This window comes from Geotrypetes seraphini, chromosome 16 (genome assembly GCF_902459505.1).
Source record: "Geotrypetes seraphini chromosome 16, aGeoSer1.1, whole genome shotgun sequence".
Taxonomy (NCBI): domain Eukaryota; kingdom Metazoa; phylum Chordata; class Amphibia; order Gymnophiona; family Dermophiidae; genus Geotrypetes; species Geotrypetes seraphini.
The window spans coordinates 32925932-32947577 of NC_047099.1; the positions used below are offsets into that span (position 1 = coordinate 32925932).

Sequence of the window (21646 nt, forward strand, 5' to 3'; positions counted from 1 at the left end):
TGCCGCAACACACTGGCCAGGAAGAGCGTCATCCACGCCAGCTGACTGCCTACAGACGTGCCTCTCACAGCGAGAGACGTCCTGTAGCCAGTTGACCAGCACGGATGACTCTCCTCCTCGCCAGCGTCTCTCCTCCTCTCCCCGCACCTCCCCTCCTCCCGGATCCCTCCACCGAAGCGGGTCGTGGCCAGACGGTACTCGTCGCATGCATGGACGTTGATGCAATGACGTCATTCATGTGCCTTCTGACCGGAGCACTGGGTTTAGTGTGCCACCAGCTGGAAAGTTGAAGAGACCCTGGTCTAGACCGACTCAATCCTGTTTATATATTTTTGAACGTACTTAGAGCACTCTGGGAAGGTGGTGGGAGGGGGGAAGCGAGAGCTGGTTCAGCTCTTGCTCTGCAGTACTTTAATTGCAGGGGGAGCACCAGATTTCAACGACGGTGTGGAATCACAAGTGCTATCATGAGAGTTTGCTTACAGAGAAACAGTTTTTGAGGTGGCAGTTGCTGATGTCCTAAAATAGAGAATGACACGGTGACAAAATTCATCACCGTTCCCGTCCCCGCGGATAACCGCAGGAAACCATCTTCATGTCATTCTTTAAGGAGAGAGGGAAGAATCAGAGTATGAATGGCCACAACCACTGACCCGCAAGCTTTGCTTTGAAGAATGCTGGTGTAGAAGGACCGAGGTTGAAACAGACACTACAGAATGACAGTCTCTGGTATCCAGAGCAGATATTGTGATGTCATAATGCCTCATTCCACCAGTGCCTAAGAGCCAATCACATCAGTGATGTCACAATGGCTTCATTATCCTTGGCTCCCATATGAATCAGAGTATGAATGGCCACAACCACTGACCCTCAAGCTTTGCTTTGAAGAATGCTGGTGTAGAAGGACAGAGGATGAAATAGACACTAGAAAATGACATGGGATTATTTCCCGCGGTTATCCGTGGGGACGGGAATGGTGATGAATTTTGCCACCGTGTCATTCTCTAACCTGAAACCGGATGAACTTTTAACCGGAAACCATTCTGAAAAAAGGGAGTTTTTCTCCTGGCAGGATGTCTTCCCCACCCCCCTCCCCCACTGTCCTCTCCCTCTGTAATTTTTCCTTTTCCCTCCTTTTGTTTCTCAGGTAATTAATGCCATAGAGCAGGATTACCGACTACCTCCGCCTCCCGACTGTCCCACTTCGCTGCACCAGCTCATGCTGGACTGCTGGCAAAAGGACCGCAACGCCCGGCCGCGCTTCCCTCAGATCGTCAGTGCCTTGGACAAGCTGATCCGCAACCCGGCCAGCCTGAAGATCGTCTCACGGGAGAACGGCGGGTAAGTTAAAAGGAGCCGCAGCTCTCATCCCGTTGACTTACAATTGGTGCTTCTATCCCCCACCTGCCCCAAAGAGTTCTGTGCAGTTTACAGATAAGAATCTAACTAATATTAACAAATTTGCCAAAAAGATGAGTTCTAGGCATTTTTCTAAAACATAAGTTGATGACTGTCTTATAACTGCTGAAAGTGAATTCCACCAGAAAGTAGATTGATACGAAAACCTCCCAGAAAACCTTGGTCAAACCTTGGTTTGCGAGCATAATTTGTTCCGGAAGCGTCCAAAGCACGCATATATTTATTTATTTAAAAAATTTCTATACCGTTTTATTCCAAAACGGTTGACAATAAAATTACATACATCCTATTGTCTGATTGGAATTCATTTTTATTTTATTTGTTTATTTTTTATATATTTATTTTTATCGTTATTTTATTTTCTATTTTTAATCCTAATTTAATTTATTCAATGAATTCTTGATGGGATGTTTCATATCTCGTTTCTATCTCTGTCTTTATATTTCACATCTTTACTATTCATTAATTGTTTTTCTCAGGTACTTTAGCTAGATTGTGAGCCTTCGGGACAGTTAGGGAATTTCCAAGTACCTATGTTCTTATGGAGTAGAGGTAGGAAATAGAGATAGGATTAGAGGCAGTTACAAAATTAGTCAGGGACACTGTTCAGGCAATTAGGCCTGAGGGGCCACCGCGGGAGCGGACCGCTGGACAGGATGGACCTCTGGTCTGACTCAGCGGAGGCACCTTCTTATGTTCTTATGTTCTATCTTTACTTATCTTATTTAATTGTATCTTTAATGTATTTTTATTGTGAACCGCTTCGAACCTCACGGTATAGCGGTAAATAAGAAATAAAATAAAATAAAATATTTAAACAAGTCATAGGAAATAATGGAAACTCGGACGATTCGTTCCACGAGCCAAAATACCGTACTGAATAAAATTCAGTGCGAAAGATATGCGCGCTTGTACTGGCGCGCTTGAACTGCGGTTGAATTGGGCGTGATGCTTTTATTACGTTCAGCCGCGCTCAGCGTGAGATGTGCGCTCGATCTCGGGAGGGGAAACCCCCCCCCCTTGTGTGCACTTTAACCCTGTCCCCCACCCTGTTCAATGTCTACCTCGCCTCCCTAGGAAATCTTCTGCAAAGCCTCAAGCTCAAATTTTTTATCTACGCAGATGACATCACTATAGTCATCCCCGCTAACCAGTTTCACACCAGAGCTCCTCACCTCCCTTTCAAGCATACTCAACCAGATAGAACACTGGATGTTATCCTACAGACTTAACTAACTAACTAAAGCCGGACAAAACAAAATTCTTCCTAGCCAACCCCCAAAGACAAAATCAAAGACACTACAATTCAAGTAAAAGGATCCGTTTTCAACCAGTCCCACCACCATTTTCATGTCTCTTTCTGGCAGTGAATCCACAGAATTCTGGGCCTGGCAGTGCCCCCAACAGGCCAGTGCCAAATGGCCAAGCCCCTCCGGCCCTCTCCCTTGGTATGCCACTGGAACGACCTAGTTATTGTATAAGAAAACTGGCCAGGATTTGGGGGGCAAAGGGGGGAGGGAGGGGGGAAATGAGCAAAAGTCTGGGGCTTGGGCACCACAAAAAGCGGCGTGATGTCACCGAGTCAGATCTTCAGGGCACCCAACCAAAACTGAGCCCCTGTGTGTTTAACTTTGGAAGAGTTTTTTTTTGTGTCCCAGATTCCCATCCCCTCCAGGATCCCAAATAGCTTTGATGGGGTGGGGCAGTACACAGAAAGCTGTGTAGATTTCTTACTCCTGGTTGGGCCACTTGGCTTTTCTTCTCTTAGGCTTTCCTCTCATGAAAGCAATGATCAGGCATTGAGGCTCTAATGAGTGAGAGAAGAGACTCAAAGAGTGTCAAAGCGAGACAACTATCAAATGAGTGTGACATACTCTTCATGAGTGAGACTTAGCATCTCTTCAGCAAGAGGGCTATCAGGAGTGTGTGGAATCTCGTACTGGCTAGAAGGTGTTATTGTCTGGGGTGAGCCCCACGGGTCACCGAGTGGAGGGCTCTAGTCTCACCGTGGCTCTGGTTTTCTCCTTCCTCAGGCCCTCTCATCCCCTCCTGGACCAGCGGGTTCCACATTACTCCTCCTTCAGCTCTGTGGGTGAATGGTTACAGGCCATCAAGATGGGTCGCTATGAAGAGAATTTCCTCAGTGCTGGCTTTACCTCTTTAGATGTCATCAGTCAAATCTCTACCGAGTAAGATGATCCTTTTGGTTTTCAGAGCGTCCTTACCTCCTACATCTGACAACAGTAGCGAGAGAGGGATGGAAGAAGGGGAGAGATCTTGAGGGTTGGTAAATTGTTGATATCATTGGGCCTAATTTTCAAAGGGATTTTACTGGGCAGGAGAGGCTTCTGTCCTGGTTAACGGTCACTGAGCTGGCTGGTCGCTGTAGTGTGTGGGGGGGGGGGGGTGTGGCACACTGGTTAAAGCTACAGCCTCAGCACCCTGAGGTTGTGGGTTCAAATCCCTCGCTGCTCCTTGTGACCCCGGGCAAGTCACTTAATCCCCTCATTGTCCCAGGTACACTAGATAAAGTTTGAGCCTGCCGGGACAGATAGGGAAATATGATAAAGTACCTGAATGTAAACCACTTAAGATATAAGTGGTAATATAATTAAATTAAATTGATAGTGCTGCCGAGTATTTTCCACTTAGTAATTTCTTTAATGCTCCCTGGCGAAGTGAGCGCGTATAGTTAGGGCAGCTAAAAGGCTGTGCCAAGTTAACCAGGCACCAGTCTGAATATCAGCCGGTTCCCAATTAATTTTGGCTCAGTGCACACACCCAAATATTTATTACTGGGAGCTGCAAGTGCACCGACTCTGAATATCTAGGGTTAGTGGAGCGGGGTTTTTTTGGGGGTTTTTTTTTTTACGATAAATTTTTATTGAAATTTTTCTGAATGCATCCCAAACCAGTACAGCATAGTATTTCTCTTAGCCTCCCATCAATAATCCCAAACCCTTCCCACAATCCCTCTTCCCCCAACTAACTCTTATCCCCCTCTTCTACGAAACCGCGCTAGCAGTTTCTAGCATGGGGAGCTGCGCTGCTGCCGACGCTCATAGGAACTCTCTGCGCTAAAAAACACTAGCGCGGTTTCATAGACGAGGGAGTTAATTAATTTATATATTTTTAAAAAAATGTGTTGAATGGTTCAACAATTCAGAAATAACAGCAGTAAGCCAAAACAGTAGAGTACAGCAGAGAAACCCATTTAAAAAGTAATAGAAAAAATTAGGAAAAAACCTTACTTAAGGATGCTCAAATATTCCCATAGTATTACCCACACTCAACTCTAAGGCTCCGAATTCAACACAAAACCAAACCACAAAGAGTGACCTATAGATAAGTTAAAAAACTCAATGCTCCAATGAAGGGTCCTGCTACTCTCACCAACTAAACTTCCCCACCCGAGCCCCCACCAATCTCTTAGCCTAAGTAAACCCCTCCCCCAAGTCCTGACGACCCTTCCCAGCACTTACAACTTCTTTTTTGTACTGTTCAAGTTGGATGATTTATTTTTTAAAAATATATTGAGGGGCATAATCGAAAGGGACGTCTAAGTCCATTTGCGTCCAACTCGCAAGTCGTCCAAAGTAAAAAAAACAGCCTAAGACATTTTCGAAAAATACGTCCAAAATTTTTTTGTTTCAAAAATCGTCTAACTATACGTCCTGCCGATCTGATCATCCAAGCCGCTAAATCGTCCATCTTTATACCACATTTCCGTCCAACTTTTCGTCCAAGTCAAAAATGCCTAGAACAAGCCCTGTTGGACGTGGGAGGGGTCTGCAAAGTGATGGACTGAACACCCAGAAATGCCACCTAAATAGTGGGATACCTTACAGGGTACTGCTGTGAACTTCACAAAAAGGGTGCCATGGCTTCTTCTCACTACAACTCCCTTATAGGTCATGTGAGCCCCCAAAACCATCTCCAGAATCCTCTAGACCCACTTATCTACTACCCCAAAAGCCCTTATGGCTGCAGGAGCCACTTATATGCCAGTAAAAAGGGTTTTGGGGGTGTAAAGGGCAGTGCACATGTTTCAGTATCAATGCAGTGATTACAGGGGCTTATGGGCATGGGTCCTCCTCTGCACGAGTCCCTAACCCACCCCCAAGACGGATTAAGCCGCCTCTGTGCTGGACGACTAGGCTTTCCTATGCCAGGCGGCCAGGTGATGATGGTCTGGAGGCTGAATTTTAAAGGTTTGATTAATATTTTTATGGGGGTGTGGGGGGGGATCGGTGTGGGGGGGGTCTTTTATGTGTTTGCAGTGCTTATCTGGTGACTTTAGGTGGGTTTTTGTGACTTAGACCATGTTTTACATGACTTAGACCATGTTTTACATGGTCTAAGTCACAATGTCCAAGTTCCGTCGATCGTGGGCTGTATAACTTTCGGTTATACATGCTGTACGACTAAGTCTAAGCCGGCCCACATCCCGCCCAACTCCTGCCCTCGACACGCCTCCCGAAACGCCCCGTTTAGCTTTGGTCGTTCAGCGGCACTATGTAGGCCTAGGTCGTCTAGAAGTACGTCCAAAAGCCGGTTTTATTATCGGCGCTTGGACGTATTTGGGAAATGTTCGTCCAAGTGCCGACCTAGGCCGGTTTTTGGACGTTTTTCTCTTTCAATTATGAGCCCCATACTGTATTTGTTAATAAATAATTCTACATTATCCTGGGTCGTCTTTATACTGCTGTGTGGATTTCCACCTTCTTTTTGGTTTTGATACTCACCTGACCCTCCATTGTCCCAGGTACCAGCACCTTAGATTGTGACCCGCTAGGAACAGAGAAAATACGTGCATATTCTATGTACAGAAATTATAATTAGTAATTCATTCTGGGGCTGTGAGTAGTTTACAAACTGTTTAACACTGTAGGTCAGGGGTGTCCAACCTGCGGCCCGAGGGCCGCATGTGGCCCTGTGAAGTATTTTGTGCGGCCTTGCTCGAGGGCGATGCAGTGTTTTCCTCTGCTGCTCCCGGGGGGTTTACCATCTTGCCGGCTCCCTCCTCTGTCTTGCTGCAGCATTTGCGTGCTTGTGCAGCCCCAGAAACATTTTTTTCGGCCAATGCGGCCCAGGGAAGCCAAAAGGTTGGACACCCCTGCTGTAGGTTGACTATTACTTCCATTAGCTCTATAAACAAAAAAAGCGTCCCATCACATTTTGTCGACTAGTAGCTTCAGGAAAATTATTTGCTGGCAGAAAAGCTGTCCTGTAAAGCAGACATGAGGTAACTAGTTAAAGGGGATAGTTGGTAATACCACTCCGACACTGAAAACACAACTGTTTACAATACAAATAAATGCCGGTCTGACAGAATATAAAATTAATTGAGAGAGAGAGAGAGAAAAAAATGGCGGGGCAGCTGGAGCAAATGATTAACTTCTAGAACTTTAATAAAAGTTTATATTTGAGACTTTCTTCAGGCATTTTGAAGACATGGATGCTAGGAATGATTAGGAACGCAATGGTAAATCAGACCGAGAATACTATAATGCTCCATGGTGTAATCTCACCTTGAGTATTGCGCTCAGTTCTGGTTGCCATATCGCAAAAAAAAAAAAAAGATATAGGAGATTTAGGAACGGTTCAAGGAAGAGCGACCAAAATGATATAGAAGTCCTCTCATATGAGGAAAGACTTGGAAAAGAGACGGCTGAGGGGGAGATATGGCTGAGGGGAGATATGATTGGGGCCTGAATGATATAGAACGATTAAAAGTGAATCTATTTCTAACTCTTTCAAAAAGCACAAAGACTAAGGGACACTCAATGAAGTTACATGGAAATATCTGCAAAACAAGTAGAAGGAAATATATATATTTTTTTTCTTTCACTCATTGAATAGTTAAGCTCATTGCTGGAGGTTGTGGTAACAGCGGTTAGTGTCGCTGGGTTTAAGAAAGCTTTGAACAAGTTCCTGGAGGAAAAGTAGGGGGAAGATCATTGCTTGCCCTGAAATTGGTATCTTGAAATGTTGCTACTATTCGGGTTTCTGTTGGCCACTGTAGATTTTTCTTATGTTCTTATCACCTCCAGTGTTCATTTAGAATGGGGTTTTTTTTTTTCTTTTTATGCCTATTTTTAAAGGGCGGAATCAAGCACAGCCTACTTCAGTTGCCTCCATGTGCAGGCCACAGAATAGCTTGTGACTCACCTTATATCTTTGTCTTTACTTTTTTTTTTTTTTTTAAGTTAATAATGTGTCGCCAGGTTGGCTATGGGGGGTAGGGATGAAAAGAGATTTTATGAAGGTGCCAATTTAAATTTTGCTTTGAATTTCTTTCCACAGAGACCTTCTTCGAGTCGGGGTGACATTGGCGGGCCACCAGAAGAAAATCCTTACCGGCGTCCAGCTTCTGAGGTCACAGGCCAAAGCGCCAACAGCGGTGCGGTACTGAAACACGGGGAAGACATGAGGATGTTCCTCTTGTTGGAGGGAATTGTCTGCCCACCCTTCTACCCTCCCTCCTTTCCAGCTGGGCTCTTGCAGATGAAGAGTTTTGCTTATAAGGGGGTGCAGGAGAGAAGCAAGGACCACAGACTGCCTCCCTGCATCCTCAAATGCCTCCTGGCCCTGAATGGAGAGGGGGGGTTGAACTTTGCCCATGCCAGGAAGGCACTGAAGACTTCAAAATGTGGGGAAAGAGAACTGATGGGAGGGTGAACGGAGGGCTAGATTTCCACCTTATCCTAAGTCAGCTGGAATGGCCTGAGGACCAGGTGATGAACCAGGAAATTCATGGTCCAAATCCTGCTTCTTCTTGTGCTGTTCCTTATAACTCTGAGCAGTCATGTCACCCTTAGGTATAACATGTAGATTGCAAGTTCACTTGGGCAGGGAAATAACTTCTGTATTTGCTTGTAACATGGCTTCAGCTTGCGTTTGGAAAAGGTGAGTGATTAGATCTCAAATCCAGATCCAGTAAATAGGCTGATCCACTCCTGGGTTTGCCCTGTTGCATTCAGGTATTTGTAGTTCTGAGAAAATCTTAACTACATCTACTCTTATGCATTGCAGAGGGGGGGGTGGAGGAATGAAATAAGGATCAGTTCTCACGTGGTGGGGGGTAGGGGTGCCTTTGCTGTCTGCATTGTTACTTCCTTCTGTTTTGAGCAAAGTCCTCGGGCTACACCCATCTAATCAGGTTTTCAGAATATGCATGAGATACATTTGCATGCACCACCTCCACTCTGTGCAAATCTATTTCATGCATATTCATTTTGGATATCCTGAAATCCTGACTGGCTGGGTGTTTTCCAAGGACTGAGTTGAGATTAGAATCCCATTTTTGAGTGAAATCAGGGAAAATCCTCTTTCTGGCAAGGAGTTTTGCACTTTAATCCACACCGGGTAATGGATCAAATACTGAGTTTTGGAATTTCAGCCCACCTTTTTCAAATAACGCTGAAAGCAGTTTACAGCAGTATTAGAATTCAGGTACAATAAGACCCTGCTCTAGAGACCACTTACAATGTAATTGTGTACCTGAGTCAGCTGGAGTTGGTGACTATCCTAAGGTGGGGCTCAAGCATTAAAGGGACAAATAGGGATTGAGCCTTGGTTTTACCAGGTTCTCGGCCCTCTGCTTCAACCACTAGGCCAGTCCTAGGAAGGAAAAGGTGCCTAACACATCTCATTACACAACCCAGTGGAATATGGGGGTAGTATGTGTTGATTAACAGCAGATCAGAAGGGACAAGGTGAGCTAGTTCTGGCTCTTACACTTATCTTACTGAGATTTGTAATTTATGCTTAGAACAGAGCTGCTCAACCCAGTCTTTGAGACACACAAATCCCGTCAAGTTTTCAGGATATTTATAATGATGCAAAAGGGGATGGAACTCCTCTCGTATGAGGAAAGACTAAAACGGTTAGGGCTCTTCAGCTTGGAAAAGAGACGGCTGAGGGGAGATAGGATTGAAGTCTACAAAATCCTGAGTGGAGTAGAACGGATACAAGTGGATCGATTTTTCACTCCGTCAAAAATTAGAAAGACTAGGGGACACCTGATGAAGTTACAGGGAAATACTCTTAAAACCAAAAGGAGGAAATATTTTTTTCACTCAGAGAATAATTAAGCTCTGGAACGTGTTGTCAGAGATTGTGGTAAAAGCAGATAGCATAGTTGGTTTTAAGAAAGGTTTGGACAAATTCCTGGAGGAAAAGTACATAGTCTGTTATTGAGAAAGACATGTGGGAAGCCACTACTTGCCCTGGATCAGTAGCATAGAATATTGCTACTCCTTGGGTTTTGGCCAGGTACTAGTGACCTGGATTGGCCACCGTGAGAACGGGCTACCGGGCTTGATAGACCATTGGTCTGACCCAGTAAGACTATTCTTATAATATCCATGACTATTCTTATAATATCTATGAGATAAATTTTCACACACTGTCTCCATTCTATGCAAATTTATTTCATGCATATTCATTTTGGGTATTCTGAAAACCTGACTGACCAGGTGTGTCCTGAGGACTGAGTTGAGAACCCCTGGCTTACAGACATGATTTTCAAGTCCCAGCATGTAACAGAGCTGCCAGGTTATCCAGTTTCAGGAGGAAGATTTAAGGCCAACCCTTGTAGCATTGAATTTCAGTCGGTATTAATCAAGGACTACAAATCCCACACGGCACTGGGGTTATGAAGTTCAAAACTAGGAATGGAACTGGGTATTTTAGCTCAAGATTCTCAGCCTCTACCCTGTGACCAGCAACCATTTCCCCTTTTCACATAGGAATGATCTGGAGAGGGTGTGGATTTTGATCTGGAGAGGGTGTGGATTTTGTTTGTTTTGTTCTATTAATCCACAATACTGAAACATTTTCTTTGTTTTGTTCTTTTTTTTTTTAATATATATTTTCTTTAATCAAGAGATAAACACTCTCAATTAATGAGAGAGGAGGGAAAAAGGTTCCCCAGGATGGAAGAAGAAAGTATTGCAAGGAATTAGGGCAGGGTTGCCCAAGTCCAGTTCTCGAGATCTTCTGGCAGGCCAGGTTTTTAGGATATCCACAATGAATATGCATGAGAGAGAGATTTGCATACCAAGAAGGCAGTGCAGGCAAATCTCTCTCATACATATTCATGGTGGATATCCTGAAAACCTGGCCTGCCAGTAAATCTCGAGGACCGGACTTGGGCAGCCCTGAGTTAGGATTACCATATGGCTCTGGGTTTTATTTCCTTTGAAGGCAATGGAAGTAAAACCCAGATGTCTTAATCCGTTCTCCTTTTTCTGGAGCCATATGGTAACCCTACGCAAAATCCATCTCTTCCTTTTCAGAAGGATAACTGTTGAAGCATCCCCCAGTCCTTCCCTGAAGCTAAATGGTCCCGAGTGGCCGGGCAGCAGTGACATCCATGGCCAGAAGAGGAAGTAACATCACACCTTTTTAACAGTGGGCTGTAAGCCCACTTTTGTTGTATTTTACACGTTTTGTTTTCTTTTTTTAAATATATGTTTAATTCCTTTTAGTCTTCATATTGAAGACCTTTTCCCTCTCTAGGAACCAAATTATGGACTGAAAACCGTAAAAGAGAATCTTGTGGTTGCCAAAATTTTGGGAGGGTGGGAGGGGAGGGGTTGGCAGATTTTTATCTCTTTTCTTTAGTTGAAAGAACACTAACCTCGGACAAAAATAGAGATAAAAAGTTTTGCTTTTATGCCTTACTCTGCATGCTCTGACCAAATGCGAACTGTGTTTTAAAAAATAACATTTTTTAAATGTCCTGCGCTAGCTATCTTTCAATTCAACATTTTGATTTTTTCCCTCTCACGAAGTGCCACCCACACCGGTAAAATTATAACGTGGACTTGATAAGGGAAGAAAGGGATGTGGATTTTTTTTTTTTAAGTGAGCAGCTGTGGAGCCAGTGCTGCAAGGATCTCCTGCCATTTCCAGATGTAACGTAGAACGGGCGCTTTCTGCATTAATAGAGCAGGAGGAAAATGTTTCCCACAATGCAGTGTGTGGCTAGGCAGAGTTAGTTGTGGTTATGTGGTATCATGTTTTCTACTTTTCATGTGTAAATGGGGAGGGAACCTCAGAGTCACCTAAACTCACTCATTAAGGGTATGTTACACTGATTTGAGAGCTCACTCACTCTCTTGTTCCTCGAACCCCTTCTCTCACTCATTAGGCCTCAGTGCCAGTGCACTGATTCTGATCACCGCTTTCATAAAAGGCAAGGCTAAGAGCAGAAAAGCCAAGTGAGCCAAATGGTCGGAAGCAATTGGAGCACTCTTCTTACTGATGGTGTGAATAACATGAGGAAGAACCTAGCGAAGCTTGAAGAATGGTCTGAAATTTGACAGCTAAGATTTAATGCTAAGAAATGCAAGGTCATGCGTTTGGGCTACAAAACACCAAAGAAATGGTACCGTGCACGAAAGAGGAGCAGGACTTGGATGTGATCATATGTGATGATCTTAAGGTGAACAAACAGGTTGAAAAGGCGATGGCAAAAGCTAGAAGGATGCTAGAGGGCATAGGGAAAGATATGGCCAGTAGGAAAAAGGAGGTATTGATGCCCTTGTATAAGACTGGTGAGATCTCATTTCCAGTACAAATTATGTACAATTCTAGAGACCGCACCTTCAAAAAGATATAATCAGGACGGAGTCAGTCCAGAGGAAGGCTAGTGAACTGGTTGGTGGTCTTCGTCATAAGGCATATGGAGACAGACTTAAAGATCTCAATATGTATACTTTGGAGGAAAGGCGGGAGAGGGGAGACATGGTAGAGATGTTTGAATACCTTCGTGGCATAAATGCACATGAGGTGAGATTCATTTGAAGGAAAGCTCTGGAATGTGAGGGCATAGGATGAAGTTAGGTGATAGGCTCAGGAATAATATAAGGAAATACTTTTTTACAGAAAGAGTAGTAGATGCATGAAAAAGCCTTCCGGTAGAGGCAGTGACCAGGACTTTGTCTGAATTCAAGAAAGCATGGGATAAGCACGTGGGATGCTGCGGAAGGGCAGACTGGATGGGCCATTTGGCCTTTATCTGCCGTCATGTTTCTAAAACCATAAAGTTCTACAACCTCACAATACAGTGTTTAGAGCCTTAGCTTATAACAATAATGCTCTATGACCTCACAATGAAGGTGTAAAGAGCCTTAGCCTATAGGGAGAGGAGGAGATAGTGGATGATGCGAAGGGGAAGACTGGATGGGCCATTTGGTCTTTATCTGCCGTCATGTTTCTATAATCATAAAGCTCTATGACCTCACAATGCAGGTGTAAAGAGCCTTAGCCTATAGGAAGAGGAGATGCAAATATTAAGAGCCTTAGCCTATAGGGAGAGGAGGAGATAGTGGATGCTGCGGATGGGCCATTTGGCCTTTATCTGCCATCATGTTTCTTTGTACCGCCTCCTACTGTTCCATCCCTTTACCCTATACCTACACATACATTTGGTTTGAAAACTATATATATACTGTTACCGAGTGGAGGAAAGTTTTCTCTATGTAGCTAAAGCTTAGAGATCAGGGCAAATTCCTTTGAAAATCATACAGACTCAAGCCAAGATTGGCTGAGCCTGCATCACATGACCTGTGACTAACTACTAAACCTACCTCAGCTTCTGCCAAGGCTCACTAACTCTGCCATTGCTTCAGGGGCTGTGTTCAGTAGAAGCTTTGCTTTCTTTACCTCTAGCCTGATAAGAGAGAGAAGTTGATTAGTCCAGGTTAGAAGGCAGACAGAAATCTCATCTCCTTGCAATTCCGTTTGGTTCAAGATATATAGGGCATTAGTCATTCCGGTCCGTACCTCTGCTCTCACATCCTCCCCAGCTTTCTGTAGAAAACTGTGTTTGTTGCACCGCTTGGGTGTACTCTGGAAAGTGTCTGTCCAAAATGACAAAGGCTAGGGGACACTCGATGAAGTTACAAGAAAATACTTTTAAAACCAATAGGAGGAAATATTTTTTCACTCAGAGAATAGTTAAGCTCTGGAATGCGTTGCCAGAGGATGTGGTAAGAGCGGATAGCGCAGCTGGTTTTAAGAAAGGTTTGGACAAGTTCTTGGAGGAAAAGTCCATAGTCTGTTATTGAGAAAGACTCGGGGGAAGCCATTGATTGCCCTGGATCGGTAGCATGGAATGTTGCTACTCCTTGGGTTTTGGCCAGGTCCTGGGGACCTGGATTGGCCACCGTGAGAACCGGCTACTGGGCTTGATGGACCGTTGGTCTGACCCAGTAAGATTTTCCTAGTTATGTGCCTTGTTTTACAAATCTACATGTGTAACTGCTGCCAATTAGTTGGCGAGATTGCAATTTTAACTTGGTTTCATTTTGAAGAAGAAAACAAACTACTTGGAATTAAGCGGAGAGTGACTTTCTTAAACCCTCGTGTAAAGTTCTGGCCAAAACAAGCACTGTTTAAAACCTATGCGTGCCTTTGAGCAGGTATAAAACTTGACATAGAGATTTCCCCCCCCCCAATACGCTGGCAACTGGATCCAGTTTTGTATGGCAGGATGGATCCGGTCCTGGGTTTATTCTTGTGCATGCTAGGACTTGTAGTCTTGCTTTTCTTAGTGCATGCAATAGGGAAAGCGGACCTATAAAGTCCCTGCATGCAATAGGGTAAATCCAGGACTGGATCAACCCTGTCCTGTGACTCTGAATTTACGCTTTGTAAAAGGGGGAATAAAACATTTGTAGGTTTTAGTTCTACCTAAGCCATGCCCTCTTGAAATCTCTGCATGGTGTGGATCTTTCCGTGTAAATATTAGCTTTCTGAAATCAGTATGTAGATGTGTAGTCGATATGGGAACACATACTGCTGTTTACACCTGGGAATATTTCTAAAATAATGGCCAAAATGTTAGGCCCACCTGATGGTGGTTAGACTTGAAGGAGGTCCAAGTTCTTTCTTCCTGCCCTCCCCTTACCAAGTCTTTCAGCTGCCATTTTGAAAGGATGCTCTGGGGACACATCCTGAAACCACAGTCCACATCTCTGAACCTTTTCCTGCGGAAATGAGTTCCCCCGAATCAGGATGCTGTCTCCTGCACAGCTGAGAACAGGGATATGTTATCTGCAGACTCAAACTGCAGTGACTTCTCCCTCGCCCTATCCTTCCTAACATCCTTTAAATTCTCACTCTTCCACTGTCCGACAGCGTCTAATTTACAAGAGAAAACTGTGTAAAAACTGTACATATTTTGTTCAGATTTGTGAGGACTATTTTAATGTTTGATTTTGTATTTCTAATTAAATTATTTGATAATAAAAACACAATGAAAACGGAGTCTCCTCTGTTTCTAGTCAAACTGGGATAATCAGGGGCCAGGGAGACTACAAATCCCAGAATGCAAACTACAGGAAATGCTGAGGAGGGGAAAGCAAGGGCAGAGATGCAGAGCTGCTGATGAGGAAGTGGAGGGAGGAGAGCAGGTGCCATAACCAGCAGTATTGCACTTGTAAGTTGTTGGTTTTTTTCCAGAAGATCTACTATTTTTTGGACCCATCCATGTTTTTACCTGTTTCAATAGGGAATTTCTGGTTTTCCTTACATTTTTGGGGGAACAGTTTCAATGCTATCATTATGCAATACACGAATCTAGGTGGTTGGTTTTTAATAAAAAGTACTCTATGCATTACAAAGAGTCTGCAGAGGTGTGCAGTGGCACTTAGATCACGTGCTATTCCCACGCACCATTCCCTAGGCCCACAAAATTCCCCAAACCTCTCCTTCCAGTGGAAGGCTCCCACATACCTTTAAAGAGCCAATCTTTGCTGACAGTGAGCAAGATGGCTGCTTGCGTTGACCCTCACAGCCTTCCTTCTGACGGACTCTGCAGCTGCGAAAAGTTGTATTAGGCACGCTGCTTGCTGCCAGCAAAGATTGGCTCTTCCAAAGTAGGCAGCAACAGCCAGCGGGGTGGGGGGACAGGATCGGATGGCCTCGCCTCACTTTGCCTGGGTGGGAGAAGGAGAGATGGGATATTTGGCCTACCTAACTGGGGTCCGGGTCCACCCAAAATCGGGTGGCTATGCCCCTGGCTGGGAGTGAGCCTTCCTCTCAGTTTGGGGCAGAAGAGTGATGGGGAGAGATCAAGACGCCCTCCAGTTTGTGGCACAGTGGGAGAGAGTGAGAGGGGAGGAGGTGGCCCTCTCCCAGAGCAGGGACTCTAGTCCTTCCCAATGTGGGAATGAGCTTGGGAGGTTACGAGCAGATGCCACAGATGTGGGCATTTGGTGGGCGATTGAAGACATAGGAAAGAGGTGAAGCTGGATTTGAGTTTGACTTCTCATAGGCAGACAGAATTCTACCAGTTCATACTTCTCTGTATACAAGGACGTCTGACCTATTACTAGGGTTACCATATGGCTCTAGAAAAAGGAGGATGGATTGAGACATCTGGGTTATACTTCCATTGAAAGCAATGGAAGTGAGGAGGACAGAGTGAGAGTGAGTGAGGACAGAGTGAGGTTTTGCTTACATTGAAAGCAATGAAAGTAAAACCCAAATGTCTTAACCCGTCCACCTTTTTCGGGAGCCATATGGTCACCCTACCCATTACACCCCCCCCCCCCCCATCTTCAAACATGAACCTCCCAAAAGCCCTGGGACAAAAAGTATCCCAGATCTTGCTAAAACATTTTAATGAGATGAGAACGAATACCCGTTGGCTTCAAAGAAGAAAAGAGCCCACTCCCTCCTCCTCATCCTGCGACAGATAAGGGAGATGTTTCCAGTCCATCCCAGTCCTTGAGAATCCTGATATCTCAGCTGTCGGATTTTTTGCACCGTTCAGGAAGCTTTAATTAGTTTGATCCTGTCAGGCAAAGAATGCAGAGTCTGTCTGGCTATCGCTCTTCGCAGCCCACACCTGACCTCGGTGCAGCATCGTGGTCAGGTCAACACATCAGGCCTGCATGTGAAAATGGTCGAAAATACAGACGGATGCAATGAGACAAAACAGAGAAACGGGTAGGTAGTTAAAACTTCAAAGAGCAGGACTGCCTTCCTTCAGATTTCCTCTAGGACATCAAGAACAGGTGAGCTTTTACATCACAACACTTGATTCATAGTTTTTCATATAAAGGAAATTTGATACCAAGAACGCTAGACTTACCAGGACCGATTCATCTCTCCTGTACTGCCTGGAGCAAACTGATCTTTCTAACAGATTCATAATACCTCAGCCTCATTACTCAGGAACCGAGTTGTTTGCCTTCAGAGATTTCATTGCCATCATCCCTCTAATTTTCTTTCGCACATCATTCACCCTGCTACTAATCATTTTGTATAGTGCTACTCAACCTACGCAGTGCTGTACATTAAAACATAGAAGACAAGAGTTCCTGCTCCAAAGAGCTTGCAATCTAGTCAAGACAGACAAACTGGACAAGAAAGTGCATCAATACACAGTGCTCAGGTGGGGGAATTACAGAGGGAATGATAAAGAAAGATATTGGTCCTTAACAGGCGGGTTTGGAGTTTGGAACTGAATGCAGCTTCGAAGAAGACATGTCTGGGTAAGGAAGAGGGAAAGGAAGGATAGACAGTAAGAGGTGCTGGACCTTTGAGGAGGAAGAAGAGGAATAGATGCTGGACCAGTGGGAGAGAAGGTGGAAAGGAAAATTGGACTGAGAAAGGGGAAGGGGGGAGATTAAACTGTGAGGCCGGGTGGGAAGAGAAAGGGAGAGGTTGGCCTTAAGGTGGGGTGCAGGTGTGGGAGGAAGGGAAGAGAGGGGAAAGGACATGTAGACAGATGCTGGGTAGAGAGAGAATATGGCGATAAGGATACATGGGGGCCATGCTGGATGGTGACAGGACAGACAAACAAGTTAATGTTGTACATGGAGGTGGGTGGGATGGGGACACAGAGAGAGGTAATGTTGATCACAGGGTGAGATATAGGGACATGGAGGGGGGAAAAGGCACAGAGGGGACACATACAGGATGGCTAGGGATGCAGAGAGATTTCCCCTATATGGCTCTCTCCTATTTTATAATGTAATTCTTTACCTTAATCCTGTCGTTCCAATAGGTCCTGTATGTTTTAATGTATGTTACCCTTTTTTACTATTTTTATTATATAGACTGATAGGTGGAATATCAAATTTTTATTAAACTTGAAACTTGAAGATGGATGGCAGAGAGGAGAAAGGTCAAATAGGAGACCCTGCAAAAGACACAAAAAAACAGCGAAGAACAAGAGAGACACTGGGACCAAAGTGAATAGAAAAATAAAATGCTCATACAACAAAGGCAGAAAAGTTATGTTATTCTGAATTGAATAGTTATGCATTTCCAAAAGTTGAAATATTCTCTCTCTGATATTTTTGCATTTCAGTCTCTATTTCTCTAATATAGCTGTGCATGTAGAGGTTTCCTGTTCATTTTTTTGCCTACATGTTTCTATTACTGAACTGAGGTCCCTTGGTCACACACTCAAAACACAGACAGACACGCAACAAATATGAAGTCTGTATAGAGATCTTCTTGTAGTCCTGTTTTTTGGTGGTGGTGGTGAGTTCATTAAGGCCTGATGTAATATTTATAGTTGCCTTTTCACGCATAAGGTTGTTGTTCGTCGAGTCCTTGGAGTTAGTGGGTTATTGTATCGTAAGTTTCTGAAGGTGTTTTTGTACAAGTTTGTGTACAGTGTTTTGCAGTGGAGGGATATGTCCTTACTGAAGTGACATCAAAATTTGAATTTTTAGTTTGTCTTAACATTGAACATGTTTTACCCTGCAGGGAAGGTTGCTAGCAGAAAGAGACATGATCTGGGAGAGAGGAAGAAGACCAGAAGAAGGGACACAAGCTGCAGACAAGAGAGGCGCTGGAGAGTGGCTAAGGGAAAGGGGTTCATGGTCCTCATTAATAAGGAGAAGATGTTCTTTGAGAAGAAGAAAAAAAGAGAAAAAAGAAAGAAAGAAAGAAAAAAAATATATATATAGGAGTGGAAAGGAAGAAGTTATTACTCAAAGGCGTCTTTAAAGAGGAAACATTTGAGTCCGCCTTTGAATTTATCTAAATTGTTTTCGGCCCTCATGGTATTTGGTAGGGAAGTCCAGATTTATGGGGCTGTGACCGAGAAGGAAGTGGTTCGAGTGCCAATGATTTTTAAGGATGAGATGTGAAAGAGATGTTGAGAGGTTGATCTCAAAGCTCTGGGGGATTCATAGGGGATAAGAATTCTATCAATAAAAGCAGGTTTGTTAGATTGTAGGGTTTTGAATGTGAGGATAGCTATTTTGTAGGTTATTCTGTGGGGAATCAGGAGCCAGTGGGTGTTTTTTTAGTAAAGGGGTGAAGGGGTGACATGATCGTACGTCATGGAATTAGTTATGACTTTTATGGCGGTATTTTGGATTAGTTGAAGGCGTGTGATCTCTTTTTGACTCAAACCTTTGTATAATGAATTGCAGTAGTCTATTTTTGAAATAATGAGAGAATGAATAAGAATATTTAAAGATTGTTGGTCCAGAATGGTTGCCAGAGATCCTATCATTCGTAGCTTGTAGAAACAATTTTTAACTATTGCAGAAATTTGTGGGCGATACGTTAATTTGTTATCTATAAGAACACCTAGAATTTTTGTTGTACTGACTAGTTCAATTGTAGTGTTATTGTTGGCCAAAGGTGCTATGAGTTGAATATTCTCCTTCCAGGTAAAAAGAATACAGTCAGTTTTAGAAATACTGAGAGAGAGCATGTTTTCATTTAACCATAGCCTTATTTTGTCTAGTTTTGAGTTGATACTGCTAATATCAGAAGTGTTGGAAGGATCAATGGGGTGAATGAATTGTATGTCATCCGCGTATGAGTAAGCGGTAAAACCAATAGATTGACAAAGAGTCAGTAAAGGGGCCAGATAGATGTTGAATAATAAGGGGGAAAGAATAGAACTTTGGGGAATACCGAAGTTACTTTTGTAAACAGATTTGGAATCATTAAAGAATACTGTAGAAGTGCGGTCTGTAAATATTACTGAGTTCTAAGTCACTATGCTTTGCTCAAAATGCTGGTATTAGTAAGCACAGAGAATTTTCTACTTATCTCACCATTCGCTTAAGAACATAAGAAATGCCTCCGCTGGGTCAGACCTGAGGTCCATCGCGCCCAGCAGTCTGCTCACGCGGCGGCCCAACAGGTCCAGGACCTGTGCAGTAAATTTCTATCTATACCCCTCTATCCCCTTTTCCAGCAGGAATTTGTCCAATCCTTTCTTAAACCCCAGTACCGTACTCTGCCCTATTACGTCCTCTGGAATTGCATTCCAGGTGTCCACCACACGCTGTGTAAAGAACTTCCTAGCATTTGTTTTGAATTTGTCCCCTTTCAACTTTTCCGAATGCCCTCTTGTTTTTTATTTTCTGAAAGTTTGAAGAATCTGTCCCTCTCTACTCTCTCTATGCCCTTCATGATCTTGTAAGTCTCTATCATATCCCCTCTTAATCTTCTCTTTTCCAGGGAAAAGAGTCCCAGTTTTTCCAATCTCTCAGCATATGAAAGGCTTTCCATCCCCTTAATCAGTCGTGTCGCTCTCCTCTGAACTCTCTCGAGTAACGCCATATCCTTCTTAAGGTACGGTGACCAATACTTATGCTGGCCCAAACTGCATACTGGTAGTTGACAGATGATGCAAACTGACGGGTCCCGTTTCACTAATGACCGCATGCTCAGAGGCCCTCTAGATGTAGCGGGGCTTTCCAAAACCCGGACAAACTGCCGGGTTTTGGAAAGTCTGTCCGGGCACCCAGACAGTCCTGTCCTGGTTTTTCCGGACGACTGGTAACCCTAACCACAGGGCCTCACAGGCCCCGCACCAAACTTATTTTTTTGGCATTGCTACCAGGACAAAAGGCAGCAGACCCTACTTCTACTCATCATTTCTATAGCACTGCTAGACGTATGCAGCACTGCACATTAAACATTCAAGAGACGGTCCCTGCTCAGGAGAACTTACAGTCTAATCAAACAGACAAACAGGACAAGTAGAGGGTTAGGGAGTTTCTCAGGTACGGGTGCTTTAAAAGCGAGTGGGGGTTAGGAGTTAAAAGCAACCTTGAAAAAGTGGGCTTTTAGCCTGGATTTGAATACTGCTAGGGACGGAGCTTGATGTATTGACTCGGGCAATCTGTTCCAGGTGTATGGTGCAGCAAGAGAGAAGGAAGTTGGCAGTAGAGGAGAAGGGTACAGATAACATAGACTTGCCCGATGAACCGAGTTCCTGGGGAGGAGTATAGGGAGAAATAACAGAAGAGAGATATTGAGGAGCTGCAGAATGAATGCACTTGTAAGTCAACACGAGGAGTTTGAACTGTATGTGGGGATGGATAGGGAGTCAATTAAGTGATTTTAGGAGAAGGGTGAGGTGAGCATAGGGACACTGGTGGAATGTATGTCGCACAGCAGAATTTTGAATGGATTGAAGGGGAGAGAGATGGTTATGTGGAATACCTGTGAGAAGTACATTGCAGTAGTCTAGGGGAGAGAGACCCAGATGGAGACCTGGCAGTGATGGTTACGTTATTTAAAAATTTAGTACTAGAAATAATTGCCTAGCCTATAGGCCCAGCCAAAATACAGAAAGCATAGGAGATAAAGACAATATTCCTGAAGAGACTCACAAGAGAGCGAAGGGTTGAACATACCCGAGGAACCTTAACATGGGATATACATGGCAGGCTTGTACCACACACAGAATGTTTTGAAGGGCTAATTGCCATAGCTTACAAACCATTTTCTATTTCTCATTCCCACATAACCTCCCTGTCTAGGCTAAAGAAACGTAAGAAGAAAGTTATTTTTTTGCCTGACAAGGTCAGCTGAGGGAAACTGTATCTTGGCTGCACCTTGAAAGCTGAGAAGTTGTCCAGATGCGGTTGATCCTGGCCGCTGGGTCTCCTTCTGCTCTCTCCGACAGCAAGCAGAATGAATGATCTTGTCAAGGATGCCACACCTGCAGGGGGTAGGAAAAGAGAATACTGACGGATCGTCAATCAGGTGTTAAATACAGAAAAACAGGCTAGGAGCAGCTAATGTTTCAGAAACAGGAAAATATGCGTTGCCGTCTTTGGTAGAAAATAAATTTGGAGAGAGATGGAAGAGTGCAGTGGAAGCTGAAGCGTTACGGGAAGCAGGCACTAGAAGCTTTTTCTCTCAACAGACACAGGCCCATGTTCAAAAGCACTTACCGTATATTATAGTCAGCAGTGGAGCTGACCACATAAATGCT

At 44.1% G+C, this 21646-nt stretch overlaps 1 protein-coding gene across 3 annotated transcripts in view; it reads left to right on the forward strand.

The window, feature by feature from the left end:
• The window catches only part of EPHB4 (EPH receptor B4), an 89698-nt gene extending 80340 nt beyond the window's left edge, over positions 1 to 9358 (forward strand). For 2 of the 3 annotated variants that reach the window (XM_033925052.1, XM_033925053.1), the window contains exons 14-16: positions 1148 to 1341; positions 3453 to 3608; positions 7726 to 9358. In XM_033925052.1, the coding sequence (XP_033780943.1) occupies positions 1148 to 1341; positions 3453 to 3608; positions 7726 to 7834 (459 nt within the window). In that variant the 3' untranslated portion in view covers positions 7835 to 9358. The remainder of the gene's footprint in view (positions 1 to 1147; positions 1342 to 3452; positions 3609 to 7725) is intronic. The other variant, XM_033925054.1, reaches the window with a different exon arrangement.
• The last annotated feature ends 12288 nt before the right edge of the window (positions 9359 to 21646 follow it).